This window comes from Budorcas taxicolor, chromosome 14 (assembly GCF_023091745.1).
Source record: "Budorcas taxicolor isolate Tak-1 chromosome 14, Takin1.1, whole genome shotgun sequence".
Classification (NCBI taxonomy): Eukaryota; Metazoa; Chordata; class Mammalia; order Artiodactyla; family Bovidae; genus Budorcas; species Budorcas taxicolor.
In genome coordinates this window covers 18,005,374-18,030,314 of record NC_068923.1, presented here as the reverse complement: position 1 = coordinate 18,030,314, position 24,941 = coordinate 18,005,374, and the positions used below count along the sequence as shown (strand labels likewise).

At 48.0% G+C, this 24,941-nt stretch overlaps 1 protein-coding gene across 1 annotated transcript in view; it reads right to left on the bottom strand.

The window, feature by feature from the left end:
* The window catches only part of FAM135B (family with sequence similarity 135 member B), a 155,798-nt gene that overhangs the window by 64,932 nt on the left and 65,925 nt on the right, over positions 1-24,941 (bottom strand). The window contains exons 3-6 of the mRNA XM_052651827.1: positions 24,069-24,208; positions 18,375-18,445; positions 13,474-13,647; positions 10,068-10,194 (exon numbers count right to left, since the gene is read on the bottom strand). Of these exons, the coding sequence (XP_052507787.1) occupies positions 10,068-10,194; positions 13,474-13,647; positions 18,375-18,445; positions 24,069-24,208 (512 nt within the window). The remainder of the gene's footprint in view (positions 1-10,067; positions 10,195-13,473; positions 13,648-18,374; positions 18,446-24,068; positions 24,209-24,941) is intronic.

The window sequence follows — 24,941 nt, the reverse complement described above, 5'->3', positions numbered from 1 at the left end:
ATTTCAGAATCTTTTGCTGACTATTAGTCTTCTGCTGACTACCATTTCTTCTAAAGGATTCTTGCCCACACTAGTAGATATAATGGTCATCTGAATTAAATTTGCCCATTCTCATGAATTTTAGTTCACTGATTCCTAAAATGTCAATTAGGGTCACCTAAAATGGATTATTCCAGCCATTCACACTTGAGTGTGAATCAAATTTACTAACTCTCTTTATTAGGAACCAAGTTCACAACCAAGTTGTAGTGATTCCTGACCAACAATTATTTTGTTGATTATTTGTAGTGATCCCTGACCATCCACTTATTTTGCAAGTCTCCCCCTTCTACTTCAGTTGCAGTTCTGACATCCATTTATCTTTCTTCTCTGCTCAACTCACCTCTTCATTGCCCAGGTAATTGTTCTGTTCTTTCCTGGACCACTGTGCTAGCCTCCATCCTCGCCTCTCTGGCCTCACCTCCAAACTCTCCTTCAATCAGTCCTCTACATAACAGCAAGGATGACAACCCATCCTGTCATTCCAGTCCCCGACTTGCCATATTTTTGTGGCTAAGCTAGCTTCCAGGGTTCCTAATGATCAGACCACTGTGACCGTCCCAGCCCCATGTCCATCCACACTGACCTCCCTGGAGTTCCCAGATGTACCCTGCCCTCTCACTCCCTGCCCATGGCCCTGCTATCACTCCTCCCCACCCCTCCTCTCCCGGCTACAATCAACAATCCACTCATTTTGACTCAGATCAGAGACGCTTCACTCTGAGAAGTGTTTCGTGACTGTATCTGAGTTTGGGAAGCCTGACCCTTCTTTGTGCCTCCCTAGCAGACCCCCAGCCAAAGACTGACCCCTTGTGATGTGGAGTCCTCATCTCTCCCTTGGCTGTGCTCGTTTAATCCATCAGGAGGGCAATGAAAATAGGTATTCTTTAGAAACATGCTAAATAAAGTAATACATAAAAGTTCCAGGCAAAGGATATTCTCTCAAAAAAATAAAGATGGGCCACATGCTTTTGGAGGCCCCTAGTGATTGGCACCCCACTCCAGTACTCTTGCCTGGAAAATCCCATGGGCGGAGGAGACTGGTAGGCTGCAGTCCATGGGGTCGCTAAGAGTCAGACATGACTGAGCGTCTTCACTTTCACTTTCATGCATTTGAGAAGGAAATGGCAACCCACTCCAGTGTTCTTGCCTGGAGAATCCCAGGGATGGGGAGCCTGGTGGGCTGCCATCTATGGGGTCGCACAGAGTTGGACACGACTGAAGTGACTTAGCAGCAGCAGCAACAGTGATGCCTAGCTTTGGAAGATGAAGGATTTGGGAGGCCACTAGTCATGGCAAAAGATGGATCTAAATTCAGTCTTGCATCCTGAGTACCTTCTAGCTGAACAAGCAGATTCAATTTCCTCCTGCAGAGAAGCCTGCCCTCAATCAGTCTGATATTTTTTTTAATGAAAGTGAAAGTGAAGTTGCTCAGTTGTGTCCGACTCTTTGCAACCCCATGGACTGTAGCCTACCAGGCTCCTCCATCCATGGGATTTTCCAGGCAAGAATACTGGAGTGGGTTGCCATTTCCTTCTCCAGGAAAGCTTCCCAACCCAGGGATTGAACCTGGGGTCTCCTCCATTGTAGGCAGACTGTTTCCCATCTGAGCCACCTTAGTTTCAGCACGTAGGATCTAACTGCCTGACCAGGGATCGAAATCAGGCCTCCTGCACTGGAAGCATGGAGTCTTAGCCAATGGACCATCAGGGAAGTCCCACCCCAGTATCCTTGGGACCAACCCCCCACCCCCCACCCCATTACATGTTTCAGCAGAGCTACAGCACCGTAGATGACCCTTTCTTAAAGTTTATCTTGCATGAAATTATTATTTCAGTATATTTTCCTGGCCAGATTGTAAATTCCATGAGACTAGAGATGGGGCTAATTTATTCATGGTGACATCACTCAACCTCACACTTGAGCATTAACTAAAAACACTGTTTGAAAAAGTACACACAGAATGGCTTCAACTCGGGTTCTTCAAAAAATATTATTATTTGCAAAAAAGGATCAAACATTAATATAATTATTGATTCTTAAGAGATACCTGTGTTGAATGCTTGATGCCAAGAGTGGCAGATGTGGTCCTTCACTTGCTGGCAGATTAAAGGAGACAAGCAGGTGAATAATGATTCCAAGTGGACAGAAGGCAGGGGTCAGATGCAGTCATTCCTGGGTTCATGCGCCAGGCCTATCAGGACCTTCTGCCTGGTGCTGAGCTATTTGCTGAAGTTGTTAGAGCTTTAGTTTCCTCATCTATAGCATGTGAACCTATGCAGGGAGCTGAGAGGCAGCATATTAAAAATATCCAACAAGAGCCTAACACGGGAAAGTGTTTGATATATTTAACTGGTACAGTTATGTTAGAAGGCAAATGTGATTCATGGTGTTATGATTTCATCATCCCTGGAGAACAGGATGGGAGAGAAGATGGTAGAGAGAGAGGGGTATGCCGAGGGGGAGTCCCCTCTCCCATCTGAACCAAAAGCAGAATTTACAATGTGAGCAGGTTTCTTCTCTTGAGAGTCCCTTGGATTGCCAAGAGATCAAACCAGTCAATCCTAAAAGAAACCCACCCTGAATATTCATTGGAAGGACTGATGCTGAAGCTGAGGCTCCAATACTTTGGCCTCCTAATGCGAAGAACCAACACATTGGAAAAGACCCTGATGCTGGGAAAGATGGAGGGCAAGAGAAGAAGGGGATGAGAGAGGATGAGATGGTTGGATGGCATCACCAACTCAATAAGCATGAGTCTGAGCAAACCTCAGGAGCCAGTGAAAGACACGGAAGCCTGATGTGCTGCAGTTCATGAGGTCACAAAGAGTCGAACATGACTTAGCGACTGAATAACAACAAAAGACAAGAAGAAACAGCTCAGAGAGGTGAACTGACTAGCCCAAGCTCTCACAGTTCACCCATGGAAGAACCTGGCCTTAGCCCTACTGGGTTTTCTTCCTCCAAATCTGGTGATGTTGCCTGTATGACCTGCTGCAGCCACACCCTGTATTCACTCCGTATGTGTTTATTTTTTTTAATATTTATTTATTTGGCTGCATTGGCTCTCAGTTGCGGCACCTGGACTCCAGCTGTGGCTGGTGGACTCAGAAGTCACAGCACATGGGCTCAGGTGCTCTGTGGGTTGTGGGATCCTTGGTCACCGACCCAAGATCAAACCCGCATCCCCTGCTACTACAAGGCAGATTCTTAACCACTGCATTGCCAGGGAAATCCCTCGGTATGTGTTCATTGAGCGTCTGCTGCATTGGACCCTGATGACGCAGTGAGGAAACGCAGGGCGGTCTGGGAAGGACGGTACCACCCTCTCCTTTCCTAGCTGACACCTCCCATCATGCCTTGACTCTCTGGAGAGGAGCAAGGCATATGAAAGCAGGCACTATGGAATAAAGCAGCTCTTCACTAATGAAAAGGGTGGCGCATAAATAATCAATACTATAGACTTCTGCATGAAAAGCCCATTTCCACTGATTTATATCCGCTTTTAGATATAACCTGTACAATTATATTGCATCCATAAGCAGACTGATGTAATGGAAAGCCCATCATAGCCTGGGCACCATTTACCCACCTACTATTTAGTCCCCAGGATTTTAAGGAAATTAGATAATCATTTAAATGAGACTGCTGAAACTGTTTGGCAGAGAGGGAGAGGGAGAACACAACAGCGTTTGCCAACTTAATTCTCAAAATAGTAGAAGGTGGACTTCCCTGGTGGCACGGTGGATGAGAATCTGCCTGCCAATGCAGGGGGCATGGGTTTGATCCCTGGTCCAGGAAGATCCCACATGCCCTGTGGGGTAGCTTGGCTCATGCGCTACAACTGCTGAGCCCTCCAGAGCCCACAGGCCGTAACCACGGAGCCCATTCGCCACAATTACTGAGGCCTGCACCTCTAGGGCCCACGAGCCACAACTAATGGGCCCCTGTGCTGCAGCTATGAAGCCCACGCACCCTAGAGCCTGCGCTCCACAGCAAGAGAGGCTACTGCAGTGCGAAGCCTGCACGCCACAGCTGGAAGAGTGGCCCCCACTTGCAGCAACTAGAGACAGCCAAGGAGCCAATGGGGGACTTCCCTGGCGGTCCAGTGGTTGAGACTCTGCCCTGCATTGTGGGGAAGGAGCCTTCAATCCCTGGTCGGGGAACTAAATCCCACCTGCCATGGAACAACTAAGTCCACATACGACAACTAGAAAGTCCAAGCACCTCGATGGAAGATCCTGCACGAGACGACAAAGATACCAACGAAGACGCAATGCAGCCAAATGAATACATAAATAAACATTAAAAAAAATAATCCAGTGAGGTCTCATTTCAACTCAACTGTGCCTCCAACATTAACTGAGCACCTGTGATATGCCAGCAACTTGGATGGACACCAAGGGCAACAGAAATGATAGCATCCCACAAGGTGGGAGTTGAGGCTGCCATTTTTGTCCACCCTACATCACCATCCTTGTGCAGAGCCTGAGACACGGGAGGTGCCTGATGATTATCTGATTAGTGAACAAATCAACAGCAGTGTCTCTGCTTACAGCATCGTAATGAGGCGTTAATAGTAATAACAAACGTCCATGTCTTACCCTCATAACTCTGGATCCCCACAAGAGGGACCTGAAGATGCTGACAACAAGGAGCAAGGGTGTATTTAGAGCAAAGGGTACAGAGAAAAGAACCCAACAGAAATGGAGCAAGAAGGAAAAAAATAAAGAAGACCACAGTGCATCTGGGAGAGGGGAGATTTCCACGTGGAAGTCAGGCCTGTGCCTCAGTTTCCCTCCACATGCCCACCCCCGACAGGCACACGCCTCCCATCAGTGAGGGCGGGGCTGTCAGGCCACAAAGCTCAGTACAGAAGGACTTGCAAAACCACGCACATGTGTCCACGTGCTGGGTGAGCACCACGCCCTTCGAGGAAGATGCTGCTCTTCACTTCTCAGTGATCCAAACGAAAAGGAGCCGGCATTTCCTCTCAAGGACACACGTTCCTCTGTCTGGGGAAGCACCTTCTAAGGGAAGCGGAGGAAGGCAGGCTTTCATATTGGCGGCCGGCCTGTTCCTCTGAGGCACAGTCATCTGCTCAGGCAGCACGTCTTCTGTGATCTTAGCCGGTGAGCACAGGACCAGCGAGGCTCAGGGCAGCAGCACGAAACAGATCTGGGGGAAAGTTAGAGGCCTAACCGTCTCCCAGCTGGGGCTTTTGATCTCTTTCATCCTGATATTCTCAGATTCCAGGATCTCAGCCACTCATTCACTCAACAAAGCCTTCCTGAGCATGTGCCCTGTGCAAGGCGCACCCGCGGGAACCAATCAAACATTCACCTGCCTGGGCGGAGCAGACAACCCCAAGCCCTTTCTCTGTGGCTGATTAACCGAGGGGCTTCCCTGGTGGCTCAGTTGATAAAGAATCTGCCTGCAATGCAGGAGGCCCAGGTTCAACCCCTGAGTCAGGAAGGTCCCCTGGAGAAGGGCATAGCAATCCACTGCAGTATTTTTGCCTGGAGAATTCCATGGACAGAGGGGCCTGGTGGGTCCACGGGGTCACAAAGAGACATAACTGAGCAAATAATCCTTTCACTCTTTCAGCAGCTAAAGACGGGTGGGGAGTTGGCATCAGGCTGAGTTAAAATGCCAGCTTGGCCCCTGCCCAGCTGTGTGACTTTACAGATACGGCTTAACCTCTCTCTAAGTTTCTTCAGCTGTCAAAGGAAATAAGAAACTGTTTCGTGAAAATGGATGGAATCCACATGCATCAGTGGTTTAATAGAGTATCTTGGTGTAAAGCAGGCATTCAGAAATGTGATTTCAGGGACTTTGCTGGTGGTCCAGTGGTTAAGACTATGCTTCCACTGCAGGGCATGTGGGTTCAATCCCTGGTCTGGGAAGTAAGATCCCACATGCTGCACAGTGAGGACAAAAAATAAAAATAAAATGTAAAAAAACATGATTTCAAATGATGAGTATCACACTTTTCACTTGGAAAAGTGAAAAAAGTGCTCCTTGGAAGAAAGATTATGACCAACATAGACAACATACTAAAAAGCAGAGATATTACTTTGCCAACAAAGGTCTGTCTAGTCAAAGCTATGGTTTTTCCAGTAGTCATGTATGGATGTAAGAGTTGGACCATAAAGAAAGCTGAGTGCCGAAGAATTTATGCTGTTGAATTGTGATGTTGGAGAAGACTCTTGAGAGTCCCCCGGACTGCAAGGAGATCCAACCAGTCAATCCTAAAGGAAATCAGTGCTGAATATTCATTGGAAGGACTGATGCTGAAGCTGAAATTCCAATCCTTTGGCGACCTGATGCAAAGAACTGACTCATTCAAAAAGACCCTGGTGCTGGGAAAGATTGAAGGCAGGAGGAGAAGGAGATGACAAAGGATGAGATGGTTGGATGGCATCCCCGACACAATGGACATGAGCTTGAGTAAACTCTTTGGCGACGGACAGGGAGGCCTGGCATGCTGCAGTTCATGGGGTCTCAGAGTCGGATACAACTGAGCAACTGAACTGACTGACTGACACGTTTCACATAATCATGGATTTTAAACATTTTAATTACTCCTATGCCTCACACACTAGATCCCATGACCCACTGAGGGTAAGGACTGAGTTTTCTTCGTTTTTGTCCCTGCGGCACACACAGGCCAGCAGAGCGGAGGGCTGAATAAGGGACTAACAGATAAAATAACAGACACCCAGATCCCACTGCCCAAGGAGGCAGAGCTCTGAGAACGAGGGGAGCCCTAACGTCTGTGTCTCTCCACCATGTGGCTCTTCCTCCCCCGGGCAGTGGAGCGACCCCACTTCTTTCACTGAAAAGAAAGGGAGTGTGCCCCAGCTTCTGAGGAAAAAAGGCTTCCTCCCGACTGTGAGTCACTGGATTCCTGACCTTCAAGTAGAGTCTGTCAGACCCTGAGCACTGATGGTCAATGTTATGTGTCCATAGGGCCCATCCATGGTACCCAGATAGACAGTCAAGCATTATTCTAAACATTTCTGTGAAAGTATGTTTCAGAGGAGATTCACATTTAAATCATGATTTGAATCATGGGTAAAGGTTATTCACCACACCAGGGGTGGGCCTCATCTAGTCAGTTGAAGATGTTAAAAAAAAAAAGACTGACACACATATTACCTGTCCTCCCCACCCTAAAGAAGAAAGAAGTTGGTCATTCGGTCAGCAGATGGCCTTTGGACTCAAACTGTAACTCTGCCCTGGGTCTCCAGCTTACTAGCCTGATCTGCAGAATTTGGACTTGCTGGCCTCCATATTCACATGAGACAATTCCTTAAAATAAGTCTATCTCTCTGTCTCTTTATACGTGCGTGCGTGTGTGTGCGTGTGTGCACATGTAATCTTATTATCCTATTGATTCTGTTTCTGTGGAGAATCTGAATATACCAGGCACACGGCAAGTGTCCCCAGTTGTACAAGGAAGTATCAGGATATCACAATATAAGAGAGCATAGCGAGGACTAACGGAGGCCTCCAGAGTGATCTCATCCAGTTCTCTTTCTAGACGTTGAGAAACCAAGGCCCAGAGAGGGCCATTATCTGGCTCAGGGTCACACAGCGGGCTGGAGCGGAAGCCAAGCACAGGGAACATCTAAGACCCTCCACGTCCCTCCCACACGACAACACGAGGCTCTTGGAGTAACATTCAATTTAATTATGTGGATAAACTCAAAGAAAAATAAGACCAGCAGAGGATTTTATTGAGCACTTTTGTGCCAAGCTCTCCGCTGCAGGATTTTATATGCTTATTTCATTTAATCTTCTCAGCAACCCTTCGAGGCAGGCATTAGTATCTTCTTTGACAGATAAGCCATGAGTGGGAGAGGGAAAACAGTTCCCCTGGGGCAAAGCTGCTGGCGTTTCTGGAGGTGGGAGGGGAAGGGGATGCAAGCTCCAGCTTCAACCCTAAATTTGAAGCCCTCTTTGCTTAAGATGCTGCAGGAAAGAGCAAGGTTGCAGGACCAGAGACACCTGGGCTCCTGGGGAAGGGGGTGTGTCACGTCATGGCAACCCTCACCCCCCGAGGATTTTTCATGCCAATGACCTACCTTACTTTGCTGTGAATCTCTAGTTCCTGCACATGGCTCTGCACACAAAGGCTTATTTAGATGGGAACACCTGTTCCCTAATCGCTCCAGCTGATGCTGCAATCTCCACGGATTGTGATGTTATTTGCTAATGCACTGGGCTTCTCGGGGACTTGAAGGCACAGCCAGCGAGGGAGGCGGGGGAGTGGATTTTATTCCTTGCTTGGCAGCCCTTGCCTTGCAGGGGGTGGGAGGGAAGGCAAAGGATGGGCACGGGCCTCTGAGCCCACATAATCGGATGGGACCCAAATGGAACTGGTTCTGAAAATAGCCCATTGAGCTGTGAGCAAGTTCACCACTGAGCACCCACCAATAAGCTATTTTATCTGACTCTTGTGAAAGACAGAGATGTCTTCTTTGACACACATCCCCAAAAATAGCCAAGAAAAGAATGGAGGGGAAAAAAAAGATCTTGCACCCGCTGTGAGCCTATTTCTGTACTAAAATCCTTTCTAAGATACAGGTATTGTCCCATTTTAGACTGGAGGAGCCTGAATTTTTACAGGGTGATTATAGTCCACCATATCACAAAGTACTGAGCAGAGCAGATATTTGAAAGCATAGCCTTCTCTCTGCCTCATCACTGCGGTGATGCTCAGCCTCTCCAGGTGTAACAGAATCAGACAGGCTGAGATGATCTACGCTGTTCCTCACCCCACCCCACACCAGGTCCAGGGCTTCTGAAAGGCCCCCACTTGGCATCCAGGTGTCCATGGCGATGCCTCGCTCTCTCCCTGCTCGCTGTCTGCCATCGTATAAGGCAAGGAACCCCTCTGTGACTCAGCTCTCTCACTGCTCAGAGTTCTATATGAACATGACCAGGTACTTGGATCAGTCATCCATCCAACACACATTTCCTGAGGGTTAACCGCATGTGCCGGGCATGGTGCCGGGCCCTAAGGATGTGGAGTTGAAGGCACTGGGCTCTGTCCCCAGCTGTCTGGAGCCCAGTGGAGGAAAGACAGAGATGCCTAGAGTTGACTGCAGAGAAAGCATTTGGGAGGGAGAATTTCTTGCTAGGAAATCAGAGAGCGCTTCTCAGAGAGGGGTGGCATCTGAATGGGGCCTTCGAGGATGTGCAGACAGGTACCCAGGAGTTCCTTCAGGGCAGACACCCGATCACCATCATACCCTGTGCTCCTATGGTCCCAGCAAAGGCCCCTGTCTGGGGATGGAAGTGTTGTCAAAGATGCATCGAATTGATCTACAACCCCTGATATGCTCTGATGTTCCAAACCATGTTCCCTGGAAAACAGAGTCTAAGCTGGGGATTTTCAGGTGGGTCTACTGGGGAGGTCTCAGAGGCAGAGCATATGCAGGAGTGAGAAGCAGCATGGGACAGAGGGCGAGGCTGGGCTGTGATGCGGTCACGATAAAGCCTTTGGTCAAGCCCTGGGGGGTCTGGAGCAGAGATGGAACTTTCTACCTATTATAGCAATGAACACACATACTCACCTGTGAGGTTATTAAGTATCAGCAACCCCACTCTACAGGTGGGAAAACTGAGGCTCAGGGAAGGGAGCAAATGAAGGATGGACCCAGGTTTTGAAATGAGCTTATGGTCAAAGGGCTTTTGAGGTTCCACATGGTCCAGGGGAAGCCCCTTACAACGTGTCCCATGACCTCCATGGAACCATATTTTTCAAGGGGCCATATGACAGGGGTACCATGTGAAGACCCTCCTCTCTGCAACTACTCTGGGGCCTGGCATTAGGAATTTGTCTGATAAATGTAGCAGCCAACCAAAGAAGGAACGGATGGGTCAACAAGAGATAAGGATGGAGGGAGCAAAGAAACACTATATGCGGCATCTGAAATGAACAGAAGTCTCATAGAACAGACGCAGCCTGCCAAGTGAGGTCTGCAGTCTTGGGGCTGCTGTCCCTGTGCACATGTTACCTCTGAGGAGGTCGGCTTGCAGTATCCAGCTCCGAAGACCAGGTTTTCCAGGGAAAGGCTAGACTGCTCTGGTCCTGTGTCTGGGCCGCCTTTCCCAAGCCAGGAACCTCTTCCCGGGCGAGTAAAACTGTAAAGAAGGGAATTGAAAGAATTGAAAATGTGCCTAATTTTTGTCAAAGGGTGTAAAGGAAAAGATGGTGCCATTAATTCAGCCTCCTTGACGCTATTCCTGGGGAGCCTATGAGATAAGCCATTTAGAAGAGAGAGCAGGTGGTCCTAGAGGTAAAGAACCGGCCTATCAATGCAGGAGACACAAGAGACGTGGGTTCATTCCCTGGGTCAGGAAAATCCCCTGGAGGAGGGCATGGCAATCCAACTCCAATATTCTTGCCTGGAGAACCCCATGGACAGAGGAGCCTGGCGGGCTACAGTTGATGGAATGGCACAAAGTCGGACACAATTGAAGCGACTGAGCACGCCCCCACAGCTCACCCCTGAGGGATGCTTGGGTGGGACATTTATGGATGCCGCCAGGACGAGTGGGTGTAACTGGCACATGAGCTTTGGGGCCAAGGATGTCACAGATCCCACTATGTCTATAAATGCCCACAACCTGCCTGATGAGACGCACGGAGGCAGCGGTGACTTAACCACAGGGGAAGGCAGCATGGGATCTTGATCAGAAAGACGAGGGGAGGCTCCATCTAATGCGGTATGAGTCCTAAACTACTCCTGTCATTGGTAAACCCAGAGTGAAGTCCTTCAACCCCTAGGCCCCTCCCGAACCTCTGTTCTTCTGTGGGAGAAGGGAAAACAATATCCACCTCCACACATGACCACACAGAAGTTTCATAGGATCATGGATGTCAAAGATTTTCACTGTGTCGACACTAGTTAAAAACTCTGTATCTGTTCCGCAGACAAAAATACAGACCCTGCTCAGCTCTGCAAGTCATCACAAGATCAACGAGCACAGAGCGATGGCAACCATCCATTTTAGGATCAAGGGAGATGGGAAAAGCCCATGTGAGTTGGTGGTGGTTTAGTTGCTAAGTCATGTCCGACTCTTGTGATCCCATGGACTGCAGCCCGTCAGGCTCTTCTGTTACGGGATTCTCCAGGCAAGAACACTGGAGTGGGTTGCTATGCCCTCCTCCAGGGGGTCTTCCCGACCCAAGGACTGAACCCCTGTCTCCTGCATCTCCTGCAGCTGCAGGTGGATTCTTTACCCACTGAGGCCTCCCAGGGTTTAAATTCCAGCAGCAGCATTTGCCAGCTCCATGGGGAAAGTTTTAAACCTCTCTGTATCCTCATAAGTCAAAAAGGTTGACACCAGCACCTTAACAGTGGGGTTGTCTGAGGATCCCATGAGTTTAGCCAAGTGCAAGCACAATGTCTGGCAAAGAGCAATGATTCAATAAATGCTAGAAATTCTTGTCAATAATACCACAAAATCGTAAAATCTAACATAACCATTATTCTATTTATATAGCTATTGTTGATAATACCACAAATACAATCCACTCTAATAGAATCATGTCTTGGAATTGTTTAGAACTGAGATTTGAAGCAACTCTACAGTTTAGCTAGAATGTGGATAAATGGAACACTGCAGTAGAAATGGGGAATTTGTTATGAGCTGTGATGCTCATGGCACATTCAGAGGACCGACTGCAAATTAGTCACTAGAATAACTCATCATTGACTTCAGTGTGACCTTGAGCTGCTGAGTCTTCTCAGAGGAACTCCAGTGGTACCCAGTTGAGGGTTAAACACTGAGGGTTAAACAGACCTGAGTCTGTTTCAGGGAAGGATCTTTTAAGGTTAAATTTTCATTCCACACCTGCTTCTTCCTGGCTGGATTTAACAACTGATGCTAAAACTGCTTTTTTGGAAAAACTGGAGCTTGCCCTACTTGACAGGTATTTCCCATAATCTTAAAGGGTTCCCAACCACTGTGAGTGAACTCATAGGAATCCTTCCTGCAGAAAGCAGAGAACAGAAGGCAGCTCTATTTTTATCCCCATCCCTGGAGAAGCCTCAACTCTGCTGGTGAATTTCTATCTGCGCCGCTCTCTGGCAAGGCGGCTGCAGACAAACTTGCAAAGAATTATTTCTGTTAGAAGGTTAAACTTGCTACGCAGAGGCGCTGAAATAGCCCCATCAGCAGGCAGAGTCCAGGACGGAGCTCGGCAAGCAGATGGGCATGGTGACCGGGGAAGCACAGCGTGGTCACATCACCCCACCAAAATCTTATTTCCTACACGCTGACCCCAGCAGGGGATCAGGGCACTGACCCCTACCCAGCCATGAATGGAGACTGGAGTCTCCCCCACCTGCATTTCAACCCCCAGCACTGAGAAGTGTCCCGAAAAGGGACATCAGGAAAGTTCCCTTCCAGAAAGTGCAGAATACAAGATTCCATCCCTAAATATCTCTCTGCTCACATGTGTAACCCTCACGCATGGGGGAGGTTTGAAGCAAGCTGATGCCACCTCTGGTCCTGCCAGGCATTTTGGATGAAGATGCCCGGGTATCATAGGACATGCTCGTTATTGTCAGTTCGGTCCCTCTGTTATGGCATTCATAGAACCTCAGTGCACCTTGAGGCCACGGAGATGCTGGGACAATTCCCTGAAAAGAAAGCATGGGACCACTCAGGTGGTCCTGCTGCTGCTGCTGCTGCTAAGTTGCTTCAGTCATGTCCGGCTCTGTGCGACCCCACAGACGGCAGCCCACCAGGCTCCCCCGTCGCTGGGATTCTCCAGGCAAGAACACTGGAGTGGGTTGCCATTTCCATCTCCAATGCATGAAAGTGAAAGGTGAAAGTGATGTCACTCAGTCCTGTCTGACTCTTAGCGACCCCATGGACTGCAGCCCACCAGGCTCCTCCGCCCATGGGATTTTCCAGGCAAGAGTACTGGAGTGGGGTGCCATGGCCTTCTCCGCAGGTGGTCCTACCCTTAGACAAACAGCCACCGGAGGAGGAGGCAGAAAACTGCATGCCGGGCACTGTCCTCATGTGAGACTCTCTGAAACCTATGTGGACAATCCCCATGAGTGTCCTGGCTTAGAGACGGAGACCGTGTATCTCGGAGATGTTAGGTGACTTTTCAAATAAGGCACAGTTAGAAAGAAGCCAGGTCAGCTGAAGGCAGCAGGTTGAAACCAATCAGCTCTGAGGTTCCCCATCCATGTCCTCCCCAGGCCCCTGTCCACCTCCCCTCTGCCCCTCAGGGAGGCTCAGAGCTGAAATTTGCAGCCTAAGGGAGCTTCTCTGGTCTGGGCTGATGTCCTCTGGGCAGCTCTCAGCATCTCAGCCACACGGGAGACTCAAGCAACAAGGTAACAAGGAATCCGAAGCGGCCACCCTGCCCCCAGAACCCCAGGACGTGTAACCTCGTACCTGATCAGCGGCTGCTGCAGGGCCACCAGGGCGGCGTGGATGGTCACCGAGATCACCGACAGGTGGAAATAGTCGAACATGACGGGCACCTGGTGATGCAGGCCTCTCCGGGGGTGGAAGTGCAGGCCCAGCACACGGCTGCTGATCACGGGGACCCCGGCCATGTCCCTCAGCCTGGAAGGCAGGCAAGTGATTTACGTGAGTGGTGGTGGCATGTCCTTGCCTCCAGGAGAGTCCACATGGCAACCTTGCCCACACACAAACACTGTGCGCCCATTGGCTTATCCAATCCCTCCCTGAAAATAACTCTACTAGGTAAAAACTTTTTTGCCATGATGGGAAAATGAAGCAACTGAGGCTCAGATATGGAAAGCAACCCCCAGGACCTCACACAGCTGCTATGCGGCAGAGCTGGGCTCACATTCTGCTATCACGGATGCTGAGCTCACCTCGCAGTGATGGAAAGATGACCAGATGCTTTTCCAGGCCCAACAGTGAAGCCTTCCTGGACTCCCATGCCCCAGCGTGCTCTTGTACTTCCCCCGTGGGCCCCCAGCACAGCGCTTCCTTGGTACCACTGTGTTTTCTACAAGAGTCCTACATCTTCAAGGTAAGAACTGTGACTAAGTCACTGTTGAATCCCTAACACCAAACACAGAATTGGGCACACAGCAGAAATCTGTCAGATATTTATTTATCAAAAGGGATATGTGACTGAATGAATAAATGACCTCCAAAGAGCAATCGAGTCTGATCAGTTTCATCCAGGATTCCCCCTACCTTCTCTCTAGTGTTTTGTAACTGATGGAGACAGAATTCAGTTATTTGGGGGGTCTCAATATAGGAATGGCACCCCACTCCAGTACTCTTGCCTGGAAAATCCCATGGATGGAGGAGCCTGGTAGGCTGCAGTCCATGGGGTCGTGAAGAGTTGGACATGACTGAGCGACTTCACTTTCATGCATTGGAGAAGGAAATGGCAACCCACTCCAGCGTTCTTGCCTGGAAAATCCCAGCGACGGGGGAGCCTGGTGGGCTGCTGTCTATGGGGTCGCACAGAGTTGGACACGACTAAAGTGACTTAGCAGCAGTAGCAGCAATATAGGAAAGGACTGAACTGTCTTCAATCTTTCCCACCCAGCCTTAGGGTGGGAAAGATTGAGGGCAAGAGGAGGAGGGGGCGACAGAGGGTGAGATGGTTGGATGGCATCACTGACTCAATGGACAGGAGTCTGAGCAAACTTCAGGAGAGAGTGAAGGACAGGGAAGCTTGGTGTGCTGCAGCCCATGGGGCTGCAAAGAGTCAGACACGACTGAGCGAAAGAACAATAACAAAACAACAAGGTGGGAGAAAACAGAGATGAACTGGATGGCACTGAGAAGCAGATGCTTAGGTTCTTATGAAGGAACTAAAAACCAACCCAAAAAATCAAACAAACAAGAAACTCAGAGAAAGAGCCCTGGTGTTTAACTGGAGGGGAAGAGATGGCGTAAAGAGTCTTGTGTGTCTGTGCAGCTCCAAGGACTGAACCTGAGAGCAACTGAGGGAAGGCACACAGGGGTGACCTGTACCTTGAAGTAAAGAGGGATGTCTTGACAGGCAGGACTGTCCAGGACAGGGTGGGATCTGTCGGGGAGAAGTGAGCTCCCCACCCCTGTGCAAGTACGTGCTCATGGGCCTTTGCAGAGCAGCAGTTTCAAATGCGAGGTCAGGCTAGAGCAGGTTTCCCAGCCCCAGTGATACAGACCCTTGGGAGCTGAACAATGCTCTGCTGGGGAGTGGGGTGCAATCCTATGCATCATGGGATGTTTAGGACTATCCCTGGACCCTACCCACTAGAAGCCAGGAGCACCCACCCCCTGCCCAGAGTGACAATCAGAAATGTCCCCAGAGGGACCTCCTGGCCATCCGGTGGTTAAGACTCTGAGCTCCCAATGCAGGGGACATGGGTTCGGGTTCGATCCCTGCTCAGGGAACTAAGGTCCTGCATGCACGCTGTATGGCACAGCCAAAAAAATTAAAATGTGAAAAAAAATTTTTTTAATAATGAGAAAATGTCTCCAGATTTGGCCAAATTCCCTTGGGGGACGCAATCGTCCCCTGAGAACCACTGATGGGGTGGACATTCAGAGCCCTTGCGCCCCTGACATCACCTGGCATGCTCCTCTGTTTTGATCCTCCTCAGGCCTAAATGGCTCCAAAAGAAGCTGACTGGCTGGGTCATGTTTCAAAGCCTGAAGTCTACCCCCAGGATGTAATAGAGATGCTTTGTCATCCCTAAACCCAATTTATGAAAATTAAAAAATATGGCATTTTCAAGTCTTGCCCGGCCTCTGGCTTCCTGTTCCTCTTAGCTAATCTTATACTCCAAGAAAACACTCTGCTCTGATGGTTATTAAGGGCTTTGTGCTATAGGGAGGAAGTGACACACGGAAATTTGCCCCACACGCATCTAGGAAGCCACAGAGAGGAAGACGACACTGATCCCTGGGCCCCGCGCTTGGCCTGGCTTAGATATTCCCTCTCTTAATCCTCATAACAGACCCATGAAGTACAGAACCTGTAATGAAGCCTGTCTGAGATTTAGAAAAGTGCCGAAATGTACCCAGTGTCTCATAGTCCAGGAGCTCAGAGCCCATTGCTGAGTTACATTTGCTTTGGGCCAGTCCCTGGCACGCAGCCTCTTGGTTAACTACTATTCTGATGGCAACAAGGTAATACCTGATCATTTCCCACCCTGGAGGGCTGGGTAGGGGATGACTTCTAGGCTGAGTTTAGGATCAGTGACAAGGTTCTGTGATCCAATGGAAAGGTGTACCAGGGAGCTATGGATGAACACCTCTGAAGGAAGAGGTGTAAGAATATAGATCAGGGGGTCTTAATGAAATTAATAAAATGAGAGAATGACAGAAATCCTAGATAGTTGAGAGGGAACATGAGAACAATAGAGACAAGGACTTCCCTTCTGAGTTTATAGCTTAGAAAGAAGGCCAGCTTCATATGGGGCTTCTGAGTTCCACATGGTACTAGAACAATAAGTCCTGGGGATGGGGTGAGGAAGAGAAGATTTCTCAAGCATCCACGATCCCTCCAAAAGGTAAGTAGAAGTGATGAGAGAAGCAGGTGGCCAGAGGGCTTGGGGTGCAGATAAAGACAAGCGTGAGGAATCTGTGATGCTGAGCACAGATCCAGTGGCAAGCCCATGGACAGGTCCTCCTGCCAGCCAAGCCACGGCATTACCACCTACATATGCATCAGCAGGTGTCTATTCTCAAAGCAGAGACACAGTCAGGTTTCTAACATTTTAGTCACAGCCCCTCTAATTCAACGCCCCATGTTATGAAAACTCCCTTAACAATCAGACACATCTCAGGGATGGGACGGTCCTTAAGAAGGGAAGCAAAGCTCTAACAGAGACTCTGAAATTTGAAGGGTTTGGGAATCGTTCCACCAGCATCAGCCCCTTGGCCACCTGATCTCCTATTTCCCACTGGAGAAGGTGAAGCATTTGCTGAAGAGGTTGTGGAGTTCTGAAGTGAGGATTAATTTGCAGAAAGTGGTCAGACTGTGCTGAGATTGTGCTAATAAAACGAATGGAAAAGAAGCACCTCCATCTTCACCTTAAGCCTAATCAGGGGCATCTTCAAGGGGGCATGCCCTGTGTTCCCTAGATTCGAAGGAACATAGGTCCTGGTGCCTGATGTATCCTGCAAAGGTTCTCAAGAGAGAAGCTGAGGGTAGCTGGGATGGCCAAGGAAGAGTGAACCACAATGGGGTGGGAGTCCCCACCAGTGTGAGATGAGGATGAAAGTGCTGTGATCATTATCCAAGAAAGAGCCAGATGTGCAGTCCCCAGAGAAGAATCTGCCAAAAGAGCTTCTGGCAAGGAGTGAACGACCCAACCATAAGAGGCATCATTATTTCAAAGAACTGAAGGGGTTGGAGGAGAGGGGAACCAGCTAAAGGGCATAGCTCCAAGGAGTCACAAGTGCACCCCAAGAGTAGATAAAGCAGTGATCCAGCACCTACCCTGTGAAGTGTCCTGCCTGCAACTGAACCCATGAAGCAAGACCCCCGGCGCCATCTGCAATCTCCTCCCTCCTCTCTGTGCCTGACCCTGAGAGGCCCACACAACCCACGGGGAAGGAGGCAGGAAGCTGTAAAAGAGGCTCCGCAAACCCTTTTGCCACAGTGGGAGTTTCCCACCCTGAGACATCTCGGAGCTGGGGTGCAGTGGAGCCAAGAGGCAGTGCCGATGAAAAGAAATTACATGTTGAATGATTGAGTTTGGGGAATACATTCTACTGGACTTTTTCATAACTGAAAAAAGAACTATGTATGACATGAAAGAACGGGTGTGACATGACTGTTTCACCTCTAGGGTAGAAGGAAGAGGCCACAGAACAAGCTTAAAGGAAGCAGTTATGAATAAAAGGAGGGTTGCTTCCTTACTGAATCAGTAGGTTACACATCAGTGGATTTTCAGAGAGTTGAAACATAAAGCAAAAAGTCAGTGTCAAGATGAGGATCCTGGCAGAATCTCTTCTGATTCAGAAGGGGCCTTGAGGTTTGTTGGCTTATAGGGTCATTAATCTAAAGACCTAATTAATACTGCGTTGCAAGTGTATGGGGGTGAGTGCTGGAGATAAGAAGGTGCTAGTGAATAAGGCTGGGAAGTCAGGAGTTGTCTGTGCCTGCAGCCACTGAGCAAGCTGCCTAAAAGGCACACAGCTTGAAATTACCACATACATATTCCTTGTCCACGTTTCTTCAGCTGATCAGGAAACAGGTTTCTAAGCGAGGTTCTGAGGTTCATGGCTATCAAGATACCCTAGAGTTGGAGAAAGGCTGAGCAAAGGAAATTGTACCATCACGCTTGAAGGATTCCCAGGACACTCACTGTTGTTCACTGTCCGTAAAGTGCAAATCCACCTTGAGCTGGAAATCGACTTCACTTACCGCTTCTTCCACCTGGAAGAGAAACAACGTTTAAGGATTGCAGGAGTCAGATCTGGTCGAGAGGAAACACTGAGGTGGTCAATTTCCCAAAGTTAAAAAAAAAAAAAAAAAAAAAGCTCGTTGCAAAATAAATATCATTTATGTGTAAAGCGGAATTTCCATGTTCTATGGAATTCTGGTGGCACAGGGCATCTGTATTACATGAAAAACGGAAGGGATTTATGTAGTCAGATTTGAGGAAAAGTCAATTTACAGGAAAATAAATGTTAAGTCAGTTTTCTAGCTTGCAGGACGGTTGAGAAACTTATTTCCCAAAGAGATTTGATCTGGAATCTTCAGAAGCAGAGGCGAAGCGTTCTCTGGCACCTGCTTTGGAAAGGTGAAAGCAGGGAATTTCCACAGAGGAAACCCCACTTGGCTAGAGTTGGAAAAATGATGGAGGTGGCATTACTTGTGGCCCCTTCGAGGGGCTGGTGCTATCCTTCAGGTTCGGAGGAGGAAATATTGTCACTTCCCAAGGCAACTCAGCTTCACAAGAAAGCGGATCCTGAATTTTTGTCTTGCAGTCCATTACATTTAACCTTTTATGCTTTCAGACACTTCAGCATTTCACATCCTACCCATGACTGTTTCCATTCTCAGCTTTTAAAAAACCGTATTCATTAACTAGCACGGGAACCTATTTGTTCTACTTGCCAACTTCTCACGTACATCTAAAAGAGGGTGACCCCAGGAATCACTTGCTACAAACCAGATCTCACTGATGCCCCCATTCAGGAAACCCAGGTAAGTACCACACACCCAGGACTGGGGTCGGCTCCTCCTCGCTCTCAGGCTGGATGGGACCATTCTCCTCTGTGAACCGCAAAACCCCGTTGTTGTTGTTTTCTGTCTTAGCATTCAATGCTTCCTATAAAATGGTCTCAGCTTTATAACTTTGGGGTTACAAGCCCATGAGACAAATATCGGGTTGGCCAAGAAGTTCATAACATGGTACATAAAAACCTGAACAAACTTTTTAGCCAACCCAATATTAACTTCTCGATGGACATGAATTTGAGCAAACTCCAGGAGATAGGGGAGGACGGAGGAGCCTGGTGTGCTGCAGTCCACGGGTTTGCCAAGCGTCGGACATGACTTAGCGACTCAACAACAGCACCAATATCAGCTGCGGACACCTGTTTAGTCCTCATCGCACTTCTTACTGCATTTTGAACAAGCAGAAAACGCTTGTTTGAACAAGCAGAAAACAGGCAGTTTTCACATTTCCATCGCAGGTTTCTAGCTTCTGAAAAAACAATCCCCGGATCTGGCCACGCTGAGCTGGCATTCAGAAGCTCCACTTGGCTCTGGGGACTCACTGAGAAACCCCATCTGCCTGTGGCTAAACCCCTCTGGCCATTTTCTTGCCTAGTGTCCCCAGTAATCTGGTATCATTAAGGGACAGACTAGGCTTAATCCGTTCTGGATCCACAGCTCCAGGAACAATGTCCCCCCTGTAGAGAGCATTCATGAATAAATGCATCTCTTCTCCACCCCCACCTCTGGGTTCTGTTTCTTTACAAGAATGCCCTCATTCTGCAGGGATGGAAGTCTCCTACCCAAAAGCCTCTTCGGAAGCATGTTCCTGGTTAAGCATAACTCAGGCAGAGACATATGGATGGAATTTATCTTTAGCTTCCCAGGGTTTTAAAATTTGTGAAAAAAAAAATTAAGTATTTCAAAGTTCACATTTTGCTGAATCCGAGAGCTATGAATAACTTCCTCTCTTAGCTTTGTTTTGCATAATCATGCACCCCGCTTTATATACACAACCCAAGCAACTCAGCCTCTTGTCACCAGCTCCTGGGGAGTGAGACTGGCAAAACCAGCCCTCCTAACCACCTCCGAGCATGCATTTGCCTACTGAACAAAAATTCACGGTAGGCTCCAGTTTTAAACTTGCTGCAAGGCTCTTTGGAGCAAAGAGAGAAATTCAGGAGCAGGATCAGCTGTCGCTAGATGGAGCCTGGCTATGACTTCACTGAGATCCCAATACATCTTTAATTGCAAGATGCTCCAGAAGGCAGTCACTGGTTTCTTGAACCATTCACTTCTCTCATTTCTTCATTACCTGCCTCTCTCTCCAAACACACACACTTACATGCACATGTGTGCACACATACACACACACACAAACTTGCCCTTCCATTGCCCTGCCTTATTCTGGTTAAAGAGATGGCTTCCTTTCAAGGGTGTTTTTTCGTTTAATTGAAGAAGAGCTAACTTACAATGTTGTGTTAATTTCTGCTACTTAGTGAGGTGATTCAGTTACGTGTGTGTGTGTGTGTATATATATATATATATATATATATATATAATATGTGTGTGTATATACACATAAATATATAAAGAACATAAAAACATTTTAAAGGAATGTAAGAGTACATACATATATGTGTAAAGAATATATAAGTACAATATAAGTAAAAAAACAAAAAAGAATGTGTATACGTATACATTCTTTTTTTTTACATTTTTTTCATTACAGTTTATCATAGCTTATTGAAACAGTTCTCTGTGTATACAGCAGGACCTTGTTGTTTATCCATCCTATATATAGTAGCTTACATCTGTTAACCCCAACTTCCCAGGTGGGTGACTTTCTAGCACCAGGAGTCAGTTTTATACAGTCGTAGAAACAATAACCTAGCCAGGATTTACAGAAGAGTTACTATGTAGCAGACACTACATAGGACGTGTACCACTGCCACACACTATCTTATTTAAGGTGGAAATAACTGAAATAAGACATATTTTCCCCACTTACAAATGAAGAAATTGAGACTCAGTGCAGGAAAGTCACTTTCAAGGCTTAACTAGTTAGTGGGTCCAAAGCCCAGATTTAGCCAAGGGTTCCTCACTTCCTCAGTCTTTCCCCTCAGTCTAACCTGTGTTGTGGGTTATACAGTCTGAGGCAACTGATTTCAACTCTACTTATAATAGTAAGTCTTGTATCTTCTCTTCCCTTATGAACCTCTTTTCTGAGCTGTACCACTGCCGAGGGGATAAGAAAGCAGCTTTGGAAGCCAAGCTACATGGGTGCAGATCTTGCTCTGTCTTTTAGCATCTATGTGACCTTGGGCCAACCAACCTAAGTTTGTTTTTCATCTGTAAATTGGGGGTAAAATGATTATGCTTACTCCTTGCCTACATGCTAAGTTGCTAAGTCGTGTCTGATTCTTTTGCAACCTCATGGACTGTAGCCTGCCAGGCTCCTCTGTCCATGGGATTCTGCAGGCAAGAACACTGGAGTGGGTTGCCATGCCCTCCTCCAGGGGATCTTCCCAACCCAAAAGCTGAACCCGAGTTTCCAGTGGCTCCTGTACTGCAGGCAGATTCTTTACCACTGTGCCCACTCAGCAGGGAAGCCCACACTTACTCCATAGATCACTGCTTTTGTGTAACTATGCAAGAAAATGCACATAAAAGTGTGTGAAGAAAGGCCATTCTGCACTTACCGTAGCACACGCAATTGTGTGCTGACTGTGTCAGCATTGTATACGCCGACTGCTCACACCCAGGACTGTGTGCATGTGTGACCACGAACTCTGGCCTCCTGGCCATTCGCAATGCTTTGGCTACCATAAACAGACATTCCCTAGAGCTAATACATCCATTCCAGAGATATAGCTTTTATGAATGTATCCAATTAACTCTAATTGTCACTCATCCAGATGCAATGATTAATGATAACACTGTTTGCTGCCATAAAGATTAACCCCAACACAATAATAAATTATTAGTTTGTAAAGATAAGTGATTTTCCACGCAGAAGAAAACACAATGTTCCATAGGAACAACATCTTGTACAAAATGAACACAGGACTCAGCACTGGCAAACATGCCCTGTTCATGCTCAGAACATGGCTTGTGGCAACCTCATGTGATCTCAACCTGAATGCTGAGTGCAAACCTTGAAAAGATTTGAACTCATAGGGGCAGGAAAGAGAGTCTGATGGAATTCAGATGGAATAATGACTGAGAGACCTGAGTCATGTCCAAAACCCAGCCTCCAATTATAACCATTCTGCCCAGGAAGCTCTCTGAGATCAATGTGCCAAAGGACAATGGCCCATGAGAAGTCAAGTGACCTTCTCTTCGTAGAATTCGGGGAAGCTGAGCTTGGGCATGCAGCCTAATCGGGAGTCCCTGAACCCCCAAAACCACCTCCATATCTTTTCCTAAATGGCCTGTACCCACCAGAGTCCAGGAAAGAAGTAGACGATGGATTCAGTTCATTAAACAGAGTTGATTTACAAAGGTGTGGGGAGAACTTAGGGAGAGCAACCAGTGATGATGGCTGGGTACCTTGGGATTTAGTAACCACAGGATCCCTCACCACCTCCCCATTCCTACCTCAGGGCCTCTGTTCTAGCTGCATCCTCCTCCAGGGATGCCTGGCTCCAAGGCCTCTGGGCTTTCACTCGTACTGTTCCCCTGTACAGGATGCCCTTCATCTTTCTCTCAGTCTGATGAAGTCTTAGTCCCGGCATCTCAAAGCCAGCTTCTTTGTGAAGGCATTAATGTCTTCCTGCAGAGTTCATCTCCATCCTCAGTGCCCTGTGCTCATCTTCAGATGCAGCTGGCACAGCGCATTTCAGCTACTAGTTGTTGCTGTTCAGTCGCTAAGTCGTGTCTGACTCTGCAGCCCCATGGACCGCAGCACGCTAGGCTCCTCTGTCCTTCATTGTCACCTGGAGATTGCTCAAATTTATGTCCATTGAGTCACTGATGCTATCTAACCATCTCATCCTCTGCCACCCCCTTCTCCTTTTGCCTTCAATCTTTCCCAACATCAGGGGTTTTTCCAATAAGTCAGCTCTTCACATTAGGTGGCCAAAGTATTGGAGCTTCAGCTTCAGCATCAGTCTTTCCCATGAGTATTCAGGGTTGATTCCCCTTAGGATTGACTGGTTTGATCTCCTTGTAGCCTAAGGGACTCCCAAGAGTCTTCTCCAGCTAGCAGTGCTTGTCTGCATGTCCTTTTTCTGATGAAGCACCCATCCTTTCAGGGGGTACTCCTGGTGCCTTCTTCAGCCTTGCCCATCATCTGAGGGCCCACCCCACATCCCTTCACAAAGTAGGTACTCAGCAAACACTTGCTGATTGACCCACTGACAGAGGCCCAGCAAGTTAGTCCACAGGTTTCACTTGGTATGTGAAATGAGCAAGTAAATGAACAAAGGCATGAGTAGAAGACTGACTAACTCATGAAGTGTAGGAATGCTCTAAAATCCGAGTCCCGATCTGTCAGATTTCAGAACGAACCTAGAGCATCTTCCTTGCGCCCCATTCTCCCAGCAATGGGGCTTCTCAGGTGGCACAGTGGTAAATAAATCACCTGCCAGTAAAGGAAACGTGAGAGACACAGGTTTGATCCCTGGGTCAGGAAGATTCCCGTGGAGGAGGGCATGGCAACCCGCTCCAGTATTCTTGCCTGGAGAATCCCATGGACAGAGGAGCCTGGCGGGCTACAGTCCATACGGCTACAAAGAGTCAGCGTAACTGAAGCGACTTGGCAGGCTCCTAGCAATGGGTACAAAAGGCACAGGAGGACTCAGCACTTGTGGCTGGCGGTAGGCTCGGGACTTACCCTTTCACCATCTAAGAGCAGATGAGCTCGGAAGATCACGGCATCATTGATGGGCACCTCCTCATTCCTGTATAAGATCTGGAAGACGCGGCTGCGCATGGTGCTGTCGTGGACGCAGGCTGAGTGTGGGCTGCTGCTGTCTGCAAAACAAGAACCGGTAGAAGCCCATGAACTCCTGTCCTGCCCTGGATCCTCAGCCTCCTGGGCTGTCAGTCTAGCTCAAGTCTAGCAATGGCCCCAAACTGCATTTCAATTCCCAAAGACCAAGGTCTACAGATGAACACGACTCCATCGTGGAAAATTTATGGTCACCAAATCTCAGAAAGAACTTTGTTCAATCCTTTATAAGTTGTAAGATCTTAGTGAAATCACTTGCAATCACATGGGCAGTGCTCCTTGCCTGGACAGTGAAAGCGAGAAAGTGTTAGTGGCTCATTTGTGTCCAACTCTGTGCAACCCTATGGATAGCAGCCCACCAGTCTCCTCTGCCCATGGAATTCTCCAAGCAAGAATACTGGAGTGGGCTGACATTCCCTTCTCCAGGGGATCTTCTCAATGCTGGGATCAAACTTGGGTCTCTCACATTACAGGCAAATTCTTTACCATCTGAGTCACCAGGGAAGCCCCTGGCTAGAAATTAGTACCTGCCAAATTCTTCTCCTGCTTACACACCCCTTCCTCCATAATGTCTTCCTTAATCCCCCTCTCTGAGAAATAATAACACAGAGATAAAGACAGAAATTGCCCTTTCTTCTCCAGAGATGCCCTAGTGCCCACAGAATCTCTCTCTCCTGAAAGTGTGGCTTTCATACCACACAGGATATGAAGGAAAATCTGTCTTTTACTTTAGATAAATATGTTATTATACTAGAC